The sequence below is a fragment of the Melospiza georgiana genome, chromosome 17 (assembly GCF_028018845.1).
Source record: "Melospiza georgiana isolate bMelGeo1 chromosome 17, bMelGeo1.pri, whole genome shotgun sequence".
Classification (NCBI taxonomy): Eukaryota; Metazoa; Chordata; class Aves; order Passeriformes; family Passerellidae; genus Melospiza; species Melospiza georgiana.
Window position 1 is genome coordinate 14010843 of NC_080446.1, and position 22256 is coordinate 14033098.

Below are 22256 nucleotides of genomic sequence, written 5' to 3' on the forward strand. Positions count from 1 at the left end.
AATCAAAACTGGAGGCTGCCCTGGCACTTCCAGCTGACAACGGGAGCTTGGCTATTGCTCAGAGTCCCGCAAAACAGGGAAGCAAGGAAGAGAGGAGAAGGAGGAGGGGTGGGAAAAAAAAGGGAAAGAAAAGAGAAGATGAAAGAGGGAAAAAGACAGGAAAATCCCAACTCACATCCTGGAAGAGATCTAAAGGGGCAGCGACAGCTTTCTGCTCCTCCAAGTAGGACGCCCAAGACCAGCCTTCTTTCTTCTCCTCACTGGCACCTGAGCGCAGCACAAACGCACACAAACGCTGCTGAGGGGCTGCTCCAGCCCTGCCCCACTCTCACACAGGGTCCTGCATCCCTGCTCAGCTCAGCACCATCCTGCCAGAGCCCCTTCTGCAGCAAAGCTGGCTGGCTGCACCACGAGGGGCAGAGCCAGGAGCCCCCCGTGACCCAAATGTCCTGAACCATGTCCTAGGAAGGCACCTGGGCTGCTGGAAGGTGTCCCTGCCCATGACAGGGGGTGGGACCAGATGGGCTTTAAGGTCCCTTCCAACGAGTCTGGGACTCCAGGGAGCGTGAGGGATGAGCCATCAGAACACCAGACCTGAGCAGACTCTATTCCAGCCAGAACATCTGCTATGCCCACACAGGATGGATTTGTGGCAGCCAGCAGGATCCATGCACAGGTCTGGGAATCATTCCCAGCTGCAAGGGGCTCCTAGACAGTCAAAGCAGCAGCAGGTTCACACCCCAGCTCTGCCATGCCCTGCTCTGAGACAGCAACCTGAGCCCCATGGCACAGCAAGGCCACTCTGATGCCCTAGAGATGTGCCTGCCCATGTAACAGAGAAGACAGCACTGTTTCTTCACAGGCAGGGAGGTGACCCTTCATGCCTTTGAGAAGGCCACAAAGGCCTTGCCCAAGACCTGTGAAACACAACCCAAGTCTCTTGCTCTCCAGCTTCTTTGTCTCCCTAATTTGCAGCAGCTGAAGGGACTCCAGGGATGCTGTGCCTATTCCAGTGCTGAGGAATTTTCAGACACAGATTAGCCATGGCAGCCGGCCTCAGGTAGGGCAGGCTAGAAATGCAGGGGAAAACAGACCAACTCCTCCTTCCTTTGGGCTTAGGGGAAGAGGAGATGGAAAAAACCCAGAAACTTAGGGAAGAAATTAAAGGTGGATTTCAGTGAGCAAGGTGACTGACCTTGCTTTGCTGACATGTTCAGAGTGAAAAACACTTTTACTATTCCTTAGGACACAGAAAAAATGCCAGGCATGGCTGGGGAATCTGTGAGTACAACCTCTGCACTTCTGGGGAATGACAAATACACCAAGAGTCAGAGCATACACTGACTGCACTGAGGCATCCAGGTGTGTATTTTGTTTGCTGAAGTACTTCTAAAATAAGAGAAAATAAAATGCTGAAGTAACAAAGCTCATCACTGCTTACTTGTATGCAGCAGGGAAGGTTACATGCTCAGGGCTCAGTGAGAAGCAGGTATGATATCTGAGATTCCTTTTTGACTGTAACATCAGGGGTTAATGACACCTGGCCCTGCCACTGTCCCTGCACTTGGTTATGGAGAAGAGTATGAAGTTGGAACGGTTTAATTTTAAAATTATTTTGAGTATGACTTTCAGTACTCAAAGACAAATAAATGTCTATTTTCCATAAACGTTTATTTTCATGTTTCCCAAAGTTTTCCTTGACACTGCAGGGAAAAAACCAGCCAAGCACACACTGCATCCCTCAGCTTGTCTCCTTTCCTTCCATGCTGACAGCTCTGCTTTTGAGATCTCTGATACAGAATAGATCCCACAGGAGGAGACAACCCCAAATCACATGGCCTCAGTGGCACTGCACCTACATGAGCAGCTCCCAAACTTGTGAGCTCCTGACGTCAGGAGGGAAGCTCCCCATGAGCCCATCCCAAAGGAGGGCAAAGCCACACGTGGTGCAGTCCTGTTTGTGCTCAGGACAGCATCCCTGGGAGCAAACACAGTGCCCAGGAGCCAGCAACAAACTGAGCTCCCGAGGGGAGGGACAGGAAGCTCTGTCCAGCAGGGGCCAGTGTCCGTGGGGTGCCCCCTTCCCATGGAGAGAGAGAGAGGAAAGGAGAGAAACGGAAAGAGACAGAGAGAGCAGGATCAAGCAAGCAGAGGAGCTCACAAGCCTTCAGGACCACGTGCCAGCGCATTGCAGTGGGTGTGTGACCCTGCAGGAGCACCAGAAGGGTCCAGCCCTGCAGGGGGACCCCAGCCCCAGCAGTGCTCACCCCACAGCCACCCCGCCCTCCGTACCGTGCTGGCTCCCGTTCCACGCCTCGGCCTCCACATTGCTCATGGCAGAGTCTTCCACTGAGCTTTTCCTCTCTTCCTGCTTTTCCTCCTGACATGAGAACAGACAGAACAGAACCCAGAGGTTTTTGGCTGTGTGTTGTATCCTCACACTGGTGCCCAGGGCCATAGTGCACCCCCACAAGGTCTGCAGTGTGACCAATGCCTGGCCCAGAGATGGAGTGCCAGAGAATCTGATGATGGGAGCCTGCAGGGACTTCAGTGCTCACTGGCAGCCATCACACCTGGACTGGACCTGCTCCAGGCAGGGCTGGCAAGCAGAGCTTCCTTACCTTGTCAAAGTCTCTCCCCTCCCCAGGACACCCAGCACACAGACAGACACCCTCCTACTGCAACCCTTACTGTGGTGGCCTGGACTCAAGAGAGCAGCTGAGAGGGGTCAGTGCCTACAGCCAGCCTGGAGAGTCTGGCACTGCCCAGGCCTCAGTACTCCACATGCCAAACAACCAGCCCTCATCTCCACACATCCAAGTCTTTTTGGCATTTTGGCCAACCTGTTTCCCTTTTGACCTGCAGCTGCCAGAGCCCAGAGCAGCACAATGAGATCCGTGCACACAGGGCTGGCCTCCAGCCCCCTGGACACTGGCTGCACCCAGCCCTTCCCTGTCTTTGTCCTACCATTTGCTCAGACTCATATTCTTCCTCTGAGGGGCTCTGATAGTCCTTCCTCTTTCGTTTCTTCACAGGCTTGAGGATTTCTGTGGCATTGGTGCTGCTGGCAGAGTTTTCCACAATGACAGACCTGCACAGAGGGAGGGAGGGCCAAGCACTGCAGCCAGCGCAGCACGGTGACACTGCCTGGGGTGTCAGTAAGGGAGAGGCTGCTGGACAATCACTGTCCCCCCATTTCTTACTCACACATGCCCCTACCCTCCTGTGGGGGAATGTATGCACATGAGTTGCCAAGAGTTAGAGCCAGGGACAGGCCAGAGTCACCCTCACACACGTGGGTGTTAGAAACCTGAATCCAGGGATTAATCAAAAAGGATCTAGTTCAGTAGCAGGGATCTAAGCTGCACCAGAGGTGCTGGAAAACAAATCCTGAGAGTCACACACTGGTCAGGAGTAGGGCTTGGAATGCCCCCATGACCTGTGGCCTTCCACTACTGCTCAGCCTGGAAGACACTGCAGCAACCTCCTGCTGCAGCAGATATGTGTTTACCAGGCCACACATTGGGCAGGAGAAAATCTAGCTCCCTTGGGAAGTTTTCCTCCCTCAGCCTGGCTCCAGGAACAAGCGGAACACACAAGACCCCCAGCACCTGCCAGAGGTGCTCCCATCCCTCCCTGGAGCACGTGGGGCAGGGCAGAGGGATGGGCCCCCTTCCTTTACCTCTCTTTGAACTGCTGGTGGCAGTGCTCGCTGCAGAAGCCCCTGCCCTCACGGGCGCCGTCCCACACGTGTCTGCGGCCGCAGGTATCGCAGTGGCACAGCCCCTCTGCCGCGGGCTGCTCCGGCACGTCTGCGACAGCAGGAGCAGCAGTGAGCCACGCCGAGGGACACAGACAGACAGACAGACAGACAGACACCAGGCAGCATCTGCTGCATGCTGGTACCCACCCCACAAGTGCCACCACGGTGCCCTTACCCTGAGCCACAGTAGGATTGTCTCTGCTGGGGGGTGCCACCTCGGAGTCCCCATCTTTGTCTGTGTGAGCCTCCTTCACGGCTTCCACAGGAGGCAGCTTATCAGCACTCACCACCTTCAGCGTGCCGTACTCATTGATCCGGAACTGGCAATGGACAAAAAGCAAGGAAAGAGTTCAGCAGACAGACATACAACTGGTGGTTGTTCTGCAAATGAGGGACGGGGATGGTCATCGGTGTGTCTGACAAGAGGACAACTCTTCTGAGCACAGCACCCCAGGCCCTGTGAAGGTGCCCTGCCTGCAGCCTGTGCTGGGCACTCAGCTGGAGCTGGCAGGTGGGGAGCTGCAGGATGAGGCGTCCTGAGGCTGAGCCACAGCTGAGAAATGGGTGCATTTTCTGCAAGCTGTCATGCACTGAGGGTACCCCTGAGGCACCCACTGCAGGATGAGCACAAGGCTGCTGCTCCCAGCATGAGGGCAGGAGCTGGGGCAGAGCCAAGCCCACAGCACAGCTTGGAAAGGAAGATGTCCTGCACAGCACATAGCACCCCTGTGCCTCCTTGTGCAGGGCAGAGCTGCTGCAGCCCCCCAGGCACCTCTGTGAGCTCTGTGCTAAGCCCCCAGGATGGCAGGGCCACAGGGATGGGGCAGGAGAAGAGCTGGGGCAGCTGAGGGATCCTCCAGCTGGGGTGCAGGGGGGCCAGGGCACATCCTGAGGGATTTAAAAGCACAATCAGCTGTGGGGAGAGGCAGAGGGCTCAGACCCAGAGGCCCAGGGCTACACTTACCCGCAGGTTGCTCCCAGGCAAAGTTGCCACCCCATCTTTCCACTCCAGCACACGGACTGTGCTGCAGGTCTGCACCCCACTGATCTGGGGGATGACAGCAGCAGTGATGGGCTCATTCCCTGCTCCCCTGTCTGGCCTCTCGGCCCCTGTGCTCCTCTGGGGCTCCCGGGGGAATCGCTGGATTTCTAAGGTGCTCGTGGGAAGGTTGATGGCAGTGGCGTTTGCTTGAGAGGGGAAGAAAAGAGACAAACAACCAGAGGCATACACAGAACACTTCACTGATGCAAACAAGGCTCAAAGGCAGCCCAGGATCCCAGAGGACATGGCCTCCCAGGTGAGGGCTCTGCTGTGCGCCAAAGCACCAAGGAAGCAGAGTGACACAAAAAAATCTGCAGCCAGTAATGGCTCATGCTGGGGGGTGGCACCAACACTGTCCACATTCAAGGGTTTCCACTCCAGCCTGATCTCAGACTGTCTCTGTGCCTGATGTGACAGAGTGCCCTGATGTGACCGGAGTTTGCTCCTGCACTGCAATTTTCAGTTCAGTTATGTTTCAAAGGAATATACTGTGCAACCCAGGACCTCTCTGCAATGAGAACTGAGGCACCAGGAAAAATTGGGAGATCTGCTTCTAGAGAACACCCCTGATCTCACCTAACACACAACCATGTTTGCTCAAACACCTCCTAAAAGACATTGGTCAATTGCACTCAAAATTGTCCCAGTTTTCAAGAAGGGTAAGAAGGATGACTGATAATTACAGGCCTGTCAGTCTCACTACAGTGCTTGGTAAAATTAGGGAGAGGGTTATTCTGGGAGGTACTGAAAAACACTGGAGAGGCAAGGCAGTCCTTGGTCACAGCCAACACAGGTTCACAAGGGGAAGTCCTGGTTAACCAAGTGAATTTCCCTTTATGGAAAGGTCACCCCACTAAGCTGACCAAGCAAAGGCAATAGATGTGGTTTTTAGGATTTTAGCAAAGCCTTGATGCTGCCTCTCACAGTGGCCTTCTGGACAAAGAGTCCAGTGCAGAGCTCATCCAGTCCACTGTCCATTGGGTGAACTGGATGATGGCTCTCCTGCAGCTGGGCTCAAAGCCTTACAGGAACTGGGTGCACATCAGGCTGGTGGCCATCACCAGTGGGGCTCCCCAGGGTTTAGGGCCAGTGCTCCTGATTTTTTTATATTTTCTTTTTATAAATTATCTGGATGCAGAATGTCCATTAAGTAATTTTATCAATGATACTAAATTAGGAGGAGCTGTGGACACCCTTGAGGGTAGAGAGGCCTTACACAGAGATCTGGATAGACAGACAGCTGGGCAATCCAATCACCATGTGCATGAAACCAGAGTAACAGCTGGATTCTGCTCCTAGGATGGGATAATCCTGAAAAATTGTATGACTTGGGGAGCAAGACTGGGGAGCTATTGTGGGGCAAGGGCTCAGGGGCTTTGGGCTGAGGGCAAGTGGAACAGGAGCCAGAAGTGCCCTGGCAGCTCCAAGGGGGACATCAGGGGGTGACTGTCCTGCTCTGGGGCAGCCTCACCTGCAGTCCTGGGGACAGTTTGGGCCCCTCAGCACACCAAGGACAGATGAGGGCTGGAGGAGGGGACCAGGATGGTGAAAGGTCCAAGGGCAGGACTTGGGAGGAGCAGCTGAGGCCACCTGGCCCGTCCAGCTGGGAGGGGAGAAGCTGAGGGGTGACCCCATTGCTGTCTGCACCTTCCTCTGGGGGCAGGGGCTGATCTCCCCCTTCTGGGACCAGCAATGACCCGAGGAGATGGAGCAAAGCTGCCTCAGGGCAGGTTCAGGTGGGACATTAGGAAAAGGTTCCTCACCCTGAGGCTGCTCAGTGCCTGGAAGAGGCTCCCAGGGAAGCACCAAATCAGGGAGTGCCTGGACAACACTCAATCCCTATGGTTTCATTGTAGGTGCTCCTGCCAGGAGCAGGGGTTTGGACTCAATGGTCCCTATGGATCCCCTCCAGCTGGAGCTATTGTGGGATTCCCTGCTAATGCAGCAGCCCAGGAGCCCACAGCCCTACAGAGCAGGCACCAGCACACTGTGCTGCCCTGGCTCAGGGCCCCTCCCATCAGGGCCTCAGTTTAAATCTCAGGAATATCTGATTGACCACAAACAGTCCAAGTGATGTGGGATAGCCACAGAGAACATCCAAGATGGCAACAGCAGCATGGCTTTGCCTCCCAAGGTTTGGGAGGAGCACAGCTCCACAAGGAGTGTGGGTGTCCAGGCTGGGGAGGCAGCAGGTGGAGGGGGCTGCTCCACATACCTGGAATGATGAAGGCAGTGGTGGGCAGGTGGGTGCTCTGCACCGTGCTCTCGGTGGTGACCACGTGGACACTGACCTCCCCAGCAGCACTGCTCTTGGAGCTCCTCACCACCTCCATCTCCCCCCTGCTCTCCATCACCTTGCCTGGGCACACAGCGAGGCCCTGCAGGGCAGCAGGGAAGAAATCAAGTTGGGTACCAGTATAAACACAATAAAGGAGTGAGAAAGTGACTGCACAGGATGGTCTCTCCCAGCAGAAACCCTTGCAAGATGCATTGAAGGTCCACTGAACCCACATGAAGGTCACAGCATGCCCCATGCAAGCCCGTGCTGTGAGGTGCCAGCTCAGAGCCTGCAAATGCTGAGGGTTTTTTCTCACCTGGCACCACCATAAGATGGCACGAGCACAGGTCCACCACAAGCTGCTGCTGGCTCCCACGGGGGCCCACAACGACAGACTGTGACTGAGGGCTGCCAAATCCCACCCTGGAGCAGGCAGAGCTCCCTGCAGGCCCCTTCCCGTTCTCCCGTCCGAGTGTCACCCTTGATCTTCCAAGCAGCTGCAAGAGAATTTCACAAGTGACAGCAGTTACTGGGGGTGTGAGTTACTGGGGGGAACTTGAGGTCCCTGTACCCCAGCTGTGAGTTTTTCACAGGACTGGTGATGCTCAGCCTGTCTGTCCCAGATTGCAAGGCAAGATGTATTCTATTTGCCATCTGGATGGCAGTTGTCTTCTATTAACTGGGCAGTTTTAGTTTTCCTTATCTCTTCCACACCCACTCCTCCCTGGGGGGGATCATCTGCTGACAGCAGCTACTGAATGTCACTGCATGCTGATAAGAACTGCAGCATCCCATTGGGAGATGCTCCACCCAGAGGGAGGAGCCAAGCATTGCTACCCAGATACAATCTGGAGATTCTGAACACCAGCACGGCTTCTCCACTGGATTCCCCAGAGGAACAGCAGCTGCCTCTCCTTCCACTGGATCTTCAGAGGAAGAATCCATCCTTCTCTACAGGATCCCTGCTCCAACAGAACCAGCCCTGACACTGCAGGAGGGCTGAGCCACAATTCCAATGGCACTGCTGCCAACACCCTGACCCACAGGGTGTCAGGCTGGGTTCTGCCTCTGTCAGTGTTGTTCTACTGTACTGCATTGTTTATTTTATCATTTTATTTTCTTCCCTATTAACAAACTGTTATTTCCTGCTCCCATATTTTTTGCCCGAGAGCCCCTGAATTTAAAAATGACAACAATTTGGAGGTGGTGGTGGGGAGATTCACATTCTCCACTTCAGGGGAGGCTCCTGCCTTCCTCAGCAGGCACCTGTCTTTCCAAACCAAGACTGTCTAGCCATGAATCTCAAGGAGGAAGCAAAGTGTCAGGGCCTCGAGGGCACCACTGGCCCTGGCTGGCTGTGAGCAGCCCCCAGCCATGGGCCCAGGGGCTCCAGTGTCAGCAGCACCCTCTCCACAGCACCTGCTGCCAACATGGAGGCAGGGCCACACAGAGGACCACAGCCATGGCCTGGCCCCTCCTGATGCAATCTGAATTTGAAAGGAAAGACATCCATGTGGAAAACAGGATATTCATTTCAGTGAAGCAGGGTTAGCTAAGAATTGGGCTACAAAGGACAAAGTCTGGAATTTTAAAACCAGAGACATTCAGATAAAGGTGTTACAATCAGAGGGCACAGAGTGGGAAGGTGCAATCACATTGAGGGGAGGATCTACTTCTCCTGGTTCTGTCAGGTTTGTGACCAGAAACACCTGATGCTCAACTGGCAAACAGCACAGACCTTTCAGGTTCTCCAGGTGCAGAAAAGCACTGTTAAGTGTCAAAACAGCTCAAGGAACTGAAAAACTAATCTGGACAACAGACTCCAAGTGAAAGTCAAAATGGATTTAGCAGCCAACCTGTTTCAGTGCTTCCTAATACCCAGTAGGAATCTATCTGCTTTTTTTGGCACTTAAATCCAGTCAATCCTTGATTCATCATTGGGTCAAATGTTTCAAGGACAACTCTTCATTTTGTGGGAACTTTTGCCTTTTTTTTTAATTCAAACAGAACTTGGGACTGGAAATGCCTAGAAATGAAGAGAAATAATGAGGTCCAGTGCTCAGGTCCATGATGCTCCACCTGAGTTTCTCACAGTCTCTGATGTGAACACAAAAGCAAATATTTGCACAGGAAATGTGAAGCAGTAGTCAACATTATGGTTTTATTTTGGGTGCCAGGAGCAGGGAGTTGGACTTGATGGTCCTTAGGTGTCCCTTCCAGCTTGACATATTCTGTAATTGTGGTTCACTCTCCAAATCCTTACAGGTCTAGGCTGATGCTGTGGACACTGTGAGCTCAGGGTGAACAGAATGAATTTGGATTACAGATTGTGGTGTTTCTCTTTAAACTGGAAAAGCTAAACAAGTGAAATTTAGACCTTAACCTCCAGACAAGCCCTCCTCTAGCAGCCTCCTGGGAAAGCCTCTCTGCAGCCAAGGGCACATCCCAGCAGCACTGAGGCAGCCCAGCTCAGAGGGCTGGGAGCCCCCCAAGAGGCAGAGGAGCCCATCCAGCCCACGGCCCTGCCCTGCTGTTGGACTCAGTGACCTTACAGTTCCTCTACAACCTGAACAATGCCACCATTCTCCCACCAACTGAGCCTCCTGTTCCCCTCACCTGTCCCTCAGCAGCAGTGTGAGTGCTTTCCCCAGCACCCCTGGCTGGAGCAACTTCTGTGCTGCTGGTGGAAACCTCTCCCTAACTCCTTGTCCCAGCTCCTGCCCTCTGAGCACACATGGAGCACAAATTCTATTCCAAGCCCAAAACTGTTCCAAGGCCACACATGAGCAGCAAGAACACTGTTGGTGTGAACTTGTTAGCACACTCTTGCCACAGCTGAACCTCAGGAGCTCCCAGGGCTCTCCCACATCTTGTCAGGGGCTTCCATGGTGTCAGACAAGAATTTCCCACCAACACTGCTCCCATCAGCCAGAGCACACAATGGTAAACTTTTAACTCAGCATTCCTGGGGTAACCCCACACGTGTGGGCATGGCACAATAGCTGCAGAGCTCCATCCCCACCTGGAGGACTGAGAATCAGGATTGGAGACGTTGTTTGCAGCTCACAGTTTTTAAAATTCTGGTATAAAACCCCCTGGAAGGACACTATACAAATCAGTACCATCCCAAATATAAACACAAATCTTTTACTGTAAAAAGTGTTTCCCAAGGAATGAAATCACCATATAAAGATACAAGTACTACTAATAATACAACTACCAAAAATCTCTCTAAAAACAAAACATTTTAAAAAGTCAATCAAATTCTATCTACAAAGCCATCAGCTGATTCCCCAATGATTCAAAGTTTTAGAATTGTTAGTAATAAACTCATAACTTCTGTTGTTTCTGCTTTCCATAAGTAATACCAATAAATAGTAGCTATTGTTAATATTATATAAATGTTTAAAAAATATTAACTCCTTCAAACACTTACTACTAATATATTAATTATATAATGTAAATTCACTAATTTTTGTAAAAAAAAACCAACCTGCTGTGAAGTATCCCAGGTCAGGAGTGCTACACAAGGAAAAGGGGCTCAGCCACAGCTATGACCCGCCCCAGCACCACTACCACAGCAGGACAAAGGCACTTTGATAACCCTGCTCCTTCTGGGGGCAGAGAAAAGGCCATGGAGGGGGACCCAGAGCTCAGACAGCTCTGGTGTCAGAGCCCAGGCAGGTACCAGTGCCCCAGAGATCCCTTCAGGGGATCCTGCAAGCCCTGGAGTGACCCAGATCATCACAGGGTAATTCAGGAACCCCCAGCGTCTGTAATTCAACCTTCTGCTCCCAGCAGGGTGGGATGGCTGCTCAGGGCTTTACCCAGCCTGGTCTTTACCCAGCCTGGTCTTTACTCAGCCTACCAGGATGCAAATCTGCAAATTAACACAACAATGAGCAAACCAAACTCACACTTTTTCTCGGGTGTTAGGAAAGGGTTTTAACCCCAGAGGGTGGTCAGGCATTGAACAGGCTCCCCAGGAGAGCTCCAGGAACATTTGCACAAAGCTCTCAGGCACTGGGTGGGATTGCTGGGGTGTCTGAGCAGGGCCAGGAGTTGGACCAGGATCCTTGTGCTCAGGATATTCTATGATTTGTTCTGCTGATTGCCCTAAGTATTGAACAAAAGCTTTATTTATCTTTTTTTTTTTTTTTTTTTTTTTTTTTTTTTTTTTTTTTTTTTTTTTTTTTTTTTTAGCTGTTGTCTTAAAAAGCTTTTGGCTTACACATGTCCCAGTGGCATCTGATAAAGCTGTGCCCACCCAGACAAACCAGAATCAGGCTGCTCAGCAGCCTTGAAACCCCCCCCACTCCCCAAACCAGCTTTTAAAAGAGCAACAGTGGAGCTGCAGCTGTTTTGGCCCAAACAGTGAGGCCCTGAGCTCTCCATTCTTCCTGGTATTGGGTGTAGCTCCACATCTTACAGAAGGTGCAGCTCCTCAGCCAGCTGCCCATCCAATCCACAAGGACCCCTCACATCCACTGCTCACTTCTGCCTTCTGCTGAGGGACAGCCAATGATCCCTGGCTGGAAAAGCCAGGAAGGAGGAAAGCCACCCCAAGAAACCCCCACATGGTCCCTCCAGAGAACACCACAATGTGCTGCTGGAGGGTGGAATTTTTCAAGACAATTCTCATCTGGGAGTGCTTTGCTCCCTCCTGCTTTGCTCCTGGAATCCTGTGCCCTGTGTAAGGGTAGGGCTGTGCACATGGAGCCTGTCTGCAGCCAGGCCCCACCAGCATACTCCAACCAGTTCTGAGAGCAGGATCAGTGCCTCTGAACTGTTTGTCTCTGTCAGACACAAACCCTCAGGTTCTGGAGACAAAGCACCAGCACAGAGAAGGGGTCCCTGCATGGCCCAGCAGGGAAGGGCATCAGCACAGGGCCCCTGAGTCTGACCACCCTGAGAGAGCTGGGGACACCAGCCTGTGCACACAGCCACACAGACAGGGACACAGGTCACAAAACACACACTTAAAGACAACCAGGATCACTGGCCCTGCTGCTCACAGAGGTTTAGCTCATCCAGCAGGGATCGCTGGGTGTTGGCACAGCCACGGTCCAGAGCAGTGACCCTGGGGCTGGCAGAGCTTCTCCTGCCACAGCCTCTCACCAAATCACAGCAGAACCAGGGAGTGATCCATTCCTTGGGAAGAGGAGGGACATGCTGTGTGCAACAGGGCACAGAGGAGCATGGAGAGAGCAGCTCCCGGCACGGAGCCACTGCACAGCCCTGACAGTGCTTATAAAGCAGGATCTGCTCGAGAGAGGTGCTCCTGTTCATCACAAAATTGGCTTGAAGTACTCTGATTCAAACAATATTGACAGGTATTCACTTACTGGCTTCTCAGAATTTTAAATATTCCTAAAACCTGCACTGGTACATGCTGGGGGCTGCTCAGCTGGGAGGAAAGGTCCTGCTGGACACCAGGATGCCCATGGGGCAGCAATGTGCTCCTGCAGCAATGCAGAACAGCGTCCTGGGCTGCACTGGGAGCTGTGCCACAGCTGGCAGAGGGAGGGGATCCTTTCCCTCTGCTCCACTGCAGTGAGGCAGCCCTGGAGTGCTGGGCCCAGAGCTGGGCTGCCCAGGACGGGACACAGGGACAGACTGGACAGAGTCCAGCACAGGGCCATGAAGCTGATGGAGGGACTGCAGCGTCTCTGCCATGAGGAGAGGCTGAGAGAGCTGGCACTGCCCAGCCTGGAGCAGAGCAGGCTCAGGGCATCTCATCCCTGGGCATGAAAAGCCAGGGGGAGGCTGCAGAGGGGACAGGGCCAGGGACAGCCTCGGGGGCCTCGGGCACAGCGTGACCCACAGGAGGGGCCCTCTGAGCTCAGGAGACGCTGCTGCACTGGGAGGGTGGCCGAGCACTGCCGCAGGTGCCCGGGGAGCTGGGGGAGTCTCCATCCCTGCAGAGACTCAAAAGCCACCTGGACACACCCTGGGCAGCCGGCTCTGGCTGGCCCTGATGGAGCAGGGGCTGGGCAAGGTGACCTCCAGAGGTGCCTCCAGCCTCCCCCAGCCTGAGATTCTGTAAATTACTTTTTTCAGGAATTTCCTCAGCCATAACAGAGAACTTCCCCATCCTTGCCATCAGCTGAGATCTGGATTTTTAATTACCTCCAGTGGCAAAATTCAGCCTTTAAGAAAGACCACCAGCTGGGATCATGCTAAAACTGCAAGTGGCACACCAGAGCACTACAGAGACCTGCAGGGCTGAGAGCTGCTCTCTTAGACCTTCCCCTGACTTCTGGCATTGCCCAGCGCAGGTGTTTAGGAGACTAATGGCACTACAGAAAATATTTGCTTTGTATACACACAGGAGCACTCAGGAACACCCTTGGCACAGGCAGGTGGCCCAGTGGAAAAAGACAATCACACACTTCTTCCCTTCCAAATGTGACTGCTGCTCCAAAGCCAGGAGCAAATGCCTGCTCTGTAACAAACCAGACACCACAAAGTTCTGCTCCTGGGTTCTTGAGCATGGTGAGGTTTGGAGTGGGCCACGGTATTTATCAACATCTCAAAACCACATGAAACATCCCTCTGTGCAGTAAGAGGCTGTTCATGTTACACATTTCAAAAGAGAAAACAGATTCTGTGGAAATTGAGATCAGAGAGAGAAGGGCAATAAAGCAGCAAGCTGCCTTCTGCTTTAGGTCCAGACACGGACGACAAAGCAGAGACACTCAGGCTGGCTGTCACCTGCTGTCCCCAGGAGTTTCACTGTCACCAGGACCAGCTTTCAGGCTTGTGGATCTGCTCAGACCCACAGGTGGGGAGGATGAGCAGTCACCAGCAATCCCATGTGCCACTCCAAAGGGGTCGAGGTGACACCATCCAAGGCCAGCAGGCAGCCTGAAGCCCGGGCACTTCTGAGGGGCACAACGGGAACTGTCACCCCCACCTCCCACTGCCCCTGAGGGCACCAGCCCCGCTCACCACCCACACCTGCACACTTTGGATGTTTTTCCACACACAGATGGAAACATCTAAACAGGATGGATACCTGACCTCAAATATTTTTAACTGTCCAGTGTTTTATTTTCTTTTATAACTAATAAAAAAAATCCAGGTTAAAACTAATAAAATCAATCCAGGAGCTGTGCACTGGGCTGTTTGTGCACTGCTAGGCTGGACCAAAGCCGTGCACGCCGCAGGGCCCTGTCCAGGGCTGCAGTGCTGTCACTGCGGGCTCCGGGACAGCGCTGCTCGCCCGCTGTTCCACAAACACCCGAAGGAGCGCGGCCGGGCGTGCCCCGTGCGAGGCGCTCCCAGCCCGGCCCGGCCCGGCGAGGCTCCCCCGGGGCAGCGCGGTCCCCGCGGGCAGGGCTGGGCTGGGCAGCGCCTCACACCTCACACCTCGCACCTCGCAGCCCGGCCCGCGCCCTCAGCGCGGCGGTGTCCGGGGCACGGCGGCGGCCCGGCCGGAGCCAGCGAGCCGCTCCCGCCGTCCCGGCCCCGCCGCCCCCCTCCAGGGCAGCCCCGGCCCCTCCAGCCCCTCGGCGCGGCTCCAGCTCGGGGGATGTCGGCGCTTTCCCCCCCAGCGCCGGGCCCGGCCCCGCTGGCCCGGCCGGGGCCTCGCCCGTGCGGGCACCGGGCTGCGGCGGGGCCGGGCGGGGACGCGGCGAGCCCGGGCCGGCGCTGCCCGGCCGCGCTCCTTACCTGCACCCGGGCGGGCGCTGCTGCGAGCCCCGGCGGCGCTGCCCGGCCCGGCCCGGCCCGGCCCGGGGTGCGGGGGGCGCGGAGCGGGAGGGGCGCGGGGCCGGTCCGAGTGTGCGCGGGGAGCGCGGGGAGGGGGCGGCTCAGCCGCGGCGTCGCCGTGGAAACGCGCGGGGCCGCATCCGCAGGGCCGCGCTCAGCCCCGCCGCAGCTTTTCGGGGGGATGCGGGAAAGGGGGGCGTCGTCATGGCAACAAGCGGGGCCCCCCCGACCGGCCGGGCAGCACCGGGGCCGCGGGGTGCCGGGACGGGGAGCGCGGAGCCGCGGGGTGATGCTTCACTGAGGCACCGGGGCTGTGGGTGGGCTGGAGCCCTCTGCTCTGGGACAGGCTGGGAGTGCTCAGCTGGGGAGGAGAGGGCTCCAGGGAGAGCTCAGAGCCCCTGCTAGGGCCTGAAAGGGCTCCAGGAGAGCTGGAGAGGGACTGGGGACCAGGTATGGAGGGACAGGACACAGGGAATGGCTCCCACTGCCAGAGGGCAGGGTTAGATGGGATATTGGGAATGAGGAACATGAGGGTGGGCAGGCCCTGGCACAGGGTGCCCAGAGCAGCTGTGGCTGCCCCTGTGCCCCTGGCAGTGCCCAAAGCCAGGCTGGATGGGACTCAGAGCAGCCTGGGACAGTGGAAGGTGTCCCTGTCCATGGCAGGGGGTGGGATGAGATGAGCTTTAAGGTCCCTCCCAGTCCAAACCACTCTAAGACTCTGTGATTAACCAAACACCCCTCTGAAAGGAATCGGACAAGACCAGTGGGGATGTGTCCTCCACAAACAGCCAAGGAGACCACAGCAGCTCCCCAGGCCTTGTCTGGCCCTGGTGCCAGGGCAGCATCCCCTCCCCAGCCCCAGAGAGGGACCAGGGGATGTTAAGGTGGCATCCCCAAGATCCCTGGGAAGTGAAAGGATCACTCTGAGTGGTCCTGAGGTGGAAATGCAGGATGGACACACTCTAGTAGCACTTCCAAACAAACAGCTCTGCTCAAGCCCAGGGCTGCTCACCTGGCCACCCTTCAGTATTCTGTGGCCACACAAGGAGTGTGTTCTGACACACAAGGTCTGTCCCACTTACCTGCACAAAACAGGAGTGGAAGGAACCAAGGCTGGAAGCATAAGGGCCAGATGTACAAAAAGCTTCTGAGAGGAGCCCTCGCTGTGCTTTCGATGGGCTGGGGAGAGGTGTCTGCCTGCTCACGCTGACAGCCAGCTCTGCCTGACCAAACCCGGGCACAGAGTGTTCCTGCTCACTTTGGAGACTGTAGGAACAACCTCACAGCTTTAGTCTATCTGCAACTTCCTTGCCACTTGAGTTTTGTACTCCAAAATTTTTACTGCATTAAAAATATTAAGTCAGACTCTGATGAAGCAACAGATCCTGCAAATCAGGAGGGAAGTAACAATATATTTCCTTTGCTGCTACAGTCTTCTTTCCCATTTTCAAATCAAACTCCAGTGGCACAGTGTAGAAAAAGATTTTCCCATATCAATCCTTTTATGCTGCAGAGGGAAGGTCAAACAGATTTGAATCAGGAGCAGAGTGAAACTCAGTTACTTGAAAAGCAGCCCATCAGTTCCCTGTTCCTGGCTAAGCTTGCTGCAAAATCAGGAATTCAGAATGATGAATTCCTAGGGAACAGCTACATTAGGTAAAAAAGAGGAAACAGCTTTGGCTTCCCAGTGAGCCCTCTGGCTGATGTAACATCAGGTCATTTCCTCTCTGGCCTCAACTTCCATTTCTGTGACCTCTGTTGGAAGGGAACTGAACTGATACCCTGGGGAGCTCTCCTGGGGAAGGGGCTCAGGGGCTTTGGGCTGAGGGCAAGCGGGGCAGGAGCCCTGGCAGCCCCAAGGGCCAGCCCTGCCCCAGGGGACATTGAGGGGGTGACTGTCCTGCTCTGCTCTGCTCTGGGGCAGCCTCACCTGCAGTCTTGGGGACAGTTTGGGCCCCTCGGCACACCAAGGACAGATGAAGGCTGGAGGAGGGGACCAGGATGGTGAAAGGTCCAAGGGCAGGACTTGGGAGGAGCAGCTGAGGCCGCCTGGCCCGTCCAGCTGGGAGAGGAGAAGCTGAGGGGTGACCCCATTGCTGTCTGCACCTTCCTCTGGGGGCAGGGGCTGATCTCCCCCTTCTGGGACCAGCAATGACCCGAGGAGATGGAGCAAAGCTGCCTCAGGGCAGGTTCAGGTGGGACATTAGGAAAAGGTTCCTCACCCTGAGGCTGCTCAATGCCTGGCAGAGGCTCCCAGGGAAGCACCAAATCAGGGAGTGCCTGGACAACACTCAGTCCCTATGGTTTCATTGTAGGTGCTCCTGCCAGGAGCAGGGGTTTGGACTCAATGGTCCCTATGGATCCCCTCCAGCTTGAGCTATTGTGGGATTTTGTGAACTTTTGTTTACTTAAACCTATCTCTTTGTAATGCTTTTATGACTTAATTTATTCTGATCTGGATTTTTCAACTCTGCTGGTCCATTAGTCCCACGAGACCCAATGTGTGCAGGGCTGTGCTGCTCTGGGACTTGTTTTGCTGGGATTCATCCCCACAACATCCTGCTATTCACAGGATGGCAGCACACATGGGGTAGTGCCTGCCACTCCTGTCCTCACCCACAGTCATGTCCCAAAGCCTAAAACATGAAGCACCATGAAGCTGCTGCCATCCACAGCTTTCATTGCCACTGGGAAGGTCGCTGCAATGCTGTGTATCAGTTTCATGCTTTCTAGGAGGATGTTGTGTGTGAAGAATTACAGAGCAATTGTGGTCTGGGCTGCCACATATACACAGCTGACACCTGAATGATGGCAAGTGGTGGATTACACTTTCAGTGTCACAGAGCAACTGGTTTTAATTGTCAGCAAATAGACTCAGACAAGGTAATTGGAGAGGCTCTTTCAGAAACACTTTTCTTGTGTCTCCCGTTACTGTCAGCACGTGCTCCATGCTGGAACCAGAGCTGAGCAGAACAGGAGCTGCTGTGGCACCCCCAGGTGAATTGTACAGCATCCCTGTCACCACTGTGATCACAAGAGACTGCTGTTTTCCTCTCGTGCTGATGCTGAGCAGAACAAGGAGCACAAGAGCTGTGAAAGCACTTTGCACCTTAGCCCATCCTGCCCCAGCAGCTCCCTGGGTGCAGTTGTGCACTGTGGTCACACAGCTCACACCATGAGCTGTGACCCACTGAACGCCTCCTGGCTTAACAGCACTAACTTCTTATTCCCATTGGCAGGATGATCCTGTTCCAGGAGCTGCACACACCAGTAATAAATCTACAACCTCCCCACTCCATCCACATGCCAGCACAGGCTGTCACTCCCAACCCTTGTGCCACCTGCAGCTTTCCCTCCATTGTTTTCGGTATTTTGGACTGAAATCACTGTACTCAGTTCTTACCCAAAGGAAAAACACTGGAGCAAGACGTAAGTGTCTGCTTTTAAAATGAATAAAAAGAGTATTTAAGATATTCTAAATTAGACAACTCTGCAAAAGCCCTTTCTGTGAACCAGAGTCAAGTTGCCCTTGAGTCAGAGAATCACCCAGAATCATGCCCAAAAGTTGAGTCCTAGTAGGAGCTGGTGTGAACTACTCTGAGTCATGCATGAGCTGCAAACATCTCCTGTGATCAGCGCTTTTTTCTGTGGTGTGGATGATACCAACAGCTCTGCCATTCCTTCTCCCACAGAACACACCCATGTGCTTCCAGCCCAGCCTGGTAAAGACAGATGTTGCTAAAAGGGTGGAAGTTGATGAGCCACTCCAGAGCAGTTTGTTTATTGCAAATCTTTACTGGATTATGAAACAGCGGAAACTTCCCCTCTGACACCTACACACACATTTTGCAAACCTATAAAGTGTGAGGGAGCTGGGAGAGTTGAGCCCATATTCTGCTATTTCATAATTTTCACCTAACCACAAAAAAAGGGGGGGGGGGAGGAAAGGGCTGATCATGGTGTAAAAGTGACCATTATGGTCACACAGATAAAATTCCTGAACTGCTGCCACTACACAGAGCATTATTTGTGTAAGTTGTGCTTCTCACCTGTTAAAGTAACACATTCCTGTTTGCTTTAAAGAGCCCTGACAAAGCCAGGACACACCAGAGCTGCTGAGGCTTAACAGCACTAACTTCATATTCCCATTTGCAGGATGATCCTGTTCCAGGAGCTGCACACACCAGTAATAAATCTACAACCTCCCCGCTCCATCCACATGCCAGCACAGGCTGTTACTCCCAACCCTTGTGCCACCTGCAGCTTTCCCTCCACTGTTCTTGGTATTTTGGACTGAAATCACTGTACTCAGTTCTTACCCAAAGGAAAAACTTTATCACCAACCACATCCAAATGATGAATGTTTCCAGTGATCCCAGGGTTTGCATCACCTCTCAAAGACATTCCCAGCAGCTCAGCTATTTGTTGGGATTTCCAGGGTCCTCAGGCAAGTTCCTGCTTTCATGACTTCTGCTCTTTGATGTACGAAATTGCTCTGTGGATGTTACAGTGCCAACCTAAACTACACTTTAGTAGGAATTGGAAATGGTTCAAGTTATTCCATGTGTGACAAAGAAATCCAAGAATTGTTTTAAATGCTCCTCCCCATTGCTGATCTAAAGGTTGTTACAATCAGCATTGGGACAGAGTAATCTCCCAATTATAAACAAAATCTGAAACCACAGAATAGAGAGGTAGAAATGTTATAGTAGGAAAAAGGAGGGTCACTTACTCAGGATCCTCAGCTCTGCTCCAAGCAGTGATATTGCAAGGTGAGAGACTTATTTTAGTGTACATCAGACACAGAAGTTGTAAGTCAAATAAAAAGGGAATCAAATAGAGATTGTGGCTGCTCCATCCCTGAAAGTGTCCAAGGCCAGGCTGGAGGGGGCTTGGAGCAGCCTGGTCTGGTGGCAGGTGTCCCTGCCCATGGCAGGGGGTGGCACTGGGTGGCTTTAAGGTCCCTTCAGCCCAAACCAGTCTGGGATTCTATGATTTAAGGACAAAACTTGCATTTATGTCAAAAAACAAAACACATGGAAGGATGCTTTTTCAAATATAGGAAAAGGCCAGGACCAGAGTGCCGCAGACATCTTTTCATGAAAATCCTTTCCTTAGGATTTTTTCCTCCTGAGAAGCTGAGAGGCCTCAGGAACAAAATGTAACCAATGGTTATCTGCTGCTGTGGAATGCAACAGGTGCATCTGGGATTGGCCCATCTTGGATGTTTGTAATTAATGGCCAATGACAGCAGAGCTGACTCGGACAGAGAAACTGAGGCAGCTGCCTTTGTTATCATTCTTTCCCTTTCTATTCTTAGCTTAGCTAGCCCTCTGAGGTGAAACCTTTTCTTCTATTCATTTACTATAGTTTTAATGTAATATTTATAATAAAATAATAAATCAAGCCTTCTGAAACATGGAGTCAAATCCTCGTCTCTTCCCTCATCCAAAAACCCCTGTGAACACCGTCACACCAGACTGCAAAAACAGTCCCAGATTCTGAGTTTCACTTTTAACTGTAGTGTTGATTTCTCTTTCACAATTTGCTGCAGGACACTTAGATTTGGTCAATCCTGCACCCTACATTTGATGACAAGGCAGGTTTCTCTTCTGCATTTTTAAAGACAAATTAATATTTATTATACCAAATGCAGAAAAAAACCCAAAAAACCCCAAGAACCCCACAAAAAAAGCAACAACGAAAAACCAACTTCCCCCCCCAAAAAAAGTCAGGTAGCCCAATTCTGAACCACATCCCCAAAAGACTGTGTCCAGGGTCAGGTTATAAACTGAGTTATGACAAGGTCAGGTGGTTTCCCCATCAAACTATTGCTGCTACTGCAGGCAAAGCAAACCACATGCAGGTCCTGCAGCCTTTTACCCTCGCATGGAGAATTATCCCAACCCCTTCCATCACACCCAGAAGAGATCTCAGGAATAATCACACTTGTGATTACCAGCACACACCAGCCTCAGTGTTCCACTCCCACAAAAAGTGCTGCTGGCAGAGCTGGACCACTGAGGGTGTTTGGGTTTTGCTGGTTCCTTACAACATTATCACAAGCCATGCACTTCACTGCCTGACTCAGGATCTGGCACTACCAAAATCCTCCTGGCTTTCCAGAGGAAACCCATCCAGAAGGGTGAGTCATGCCAAGGAATCCCTGCTTCATTGGCACAGTGAAGGGCAGCAGCCAAAGGAGACAAGACAGTGTGGCTCCAGTAACACAGAAAGAAATCTTGATATTTAAAGGAGTTCCAGGTAAATTGGTTAAATGCAATCTGGCATTCATTTTACAATGAACATAGAGTATTTAAGATATTCTAAGTTAAACAAGACAACCCTGCAAAAGTCACTTTCTGTGAACAAGAGTCAGGAAATCACCCAGAATCATGCCCAGAAGTTGAGTCTTGGTATGAGTGGTGTGAATGAATTTCAGAGTCATGCATTAGCTGGGACCTGTAATTCATAAATAAGGAGCACTCAATACAGCTCAAAACAAAAAATCCTGGCTCAGAAAGCAGAGTGCAGCTGGTTAGGAGCCATCTCTGCATTGCTGACCAAGGCTGGGGTGCCCACGGCCCCAGAGTGGCCAGAACAGCCTCAGGCTGGCACTGGGGTCAGTTTTAAAAAGAAGGAAATGTATCTACAAAAAAGTAATGGTCAGTATCTTGTTATCACACATACTGGGAATATGCACATTCAACCTGCTGAGCTCCAAGCTCAATCCTTCTTTTGAGGACTGTGATGTGTATTTTACCAGAGTTCTCTGTGAAGTTGCTTTACAAAGAGGAGCAGTTCTCTCTCAAGTCTGATCTACTCCATGATCAGAAGTATAACCAAAGCAGGTTAACTCAAATAAGTATGTCCTCAAGTGTATCTTAGGCTGTAAACCTGAACTTAACTGTTCTTGCCCAGTGTGAATTCTGAAAGAAACCCCCTGTACTCCCCACCCCCCAATCTGAGATCCTGCAGGAATCCACACTGCAACACCATTTTTGTACTCATGCTAACATACACCACCCTCAGCAAACAGCTCCAATTTAACCCAAGAACTCCTTATCACAAATTACCACCAGGGTCAGGCGCAGATAGCACTGCAGCAGCCAGGCTGATAACCTGATCTTGTGGCAACACCAGGCACAGAACCACTTCAGGTTCCAGGAAGGTGAACTCAGACCTCACCACTCTCCCTTGGACCCCAGCATGGACACTCACCTGCAACAGGCAAAATGCAGCTTTTCAGAGACCATCAGGAAATGGTGAGAAACTGAAATTTCAGGAGAATTGTTTACATAAAGAAATTCCAGGAAAGACAAGTTGGCATCAAGTCACATTTCCCATGTGCATTGTGCTGACCCAATTCCCCTGGGCAGGTGTGGAAGCTGGGACCAGAGGTGCAGCTGTCACACCCAGCCACGCCTGCAGAAAGGACAAGGTGACACACTGGGACACAA

At 52.7% G+C, this 22256-nt stretch overlaps 1 protein-coding gene across 2 annotated transcripts in view; it reads right to left on the bottom strand.

Annotated features, from left to right (window-relative positions):
* L3MBTL1 (L3MBTL histone methyl-lysine binding protein 1) overlaps positions 1-14823 on the bottom strand; it is a 28116-nt gene extending 13293 nt beyond the window's left edge. For both annotated transcript variants that reach the window (XM_058036050.1, XM_058036049.1), the window contains exons 1-9: positions 14758-14823; positions 7400-7580; positions 7021-7183; positions 4728-4951; positions 3939-4083; positions 3683-3812; positions 2968-3091; positions 2293-2380; positions 176-267 (exon numbers count right to left, since the gene is read on the bottom strand). In XM_058036050.1, coding sequence (XP_057892033.1) covers positions 176-267; positions 2293-2380; positions 2968-3091; positions 3683-3812; positions 3939-4083; positions 4728-4951; positions 7021-7156 — 939 coding nt within the window. In that variant the 5' untranslated portion in view covers positions 7157-7183; positions 7400-7580; positions 14758-14823. The remainder of the gene's footprint in view (positions 1-175; positions 268-2292; positions 2381-2967; positions 3092-3682; positions 3813-3938; positions 4084-4727; positions 4952-7020; positions 7184-7399; positions 7581-14757) is intronic.
* Between the last annotated feature and the right edge of the window lie 7433 nt (positions 14824-22256).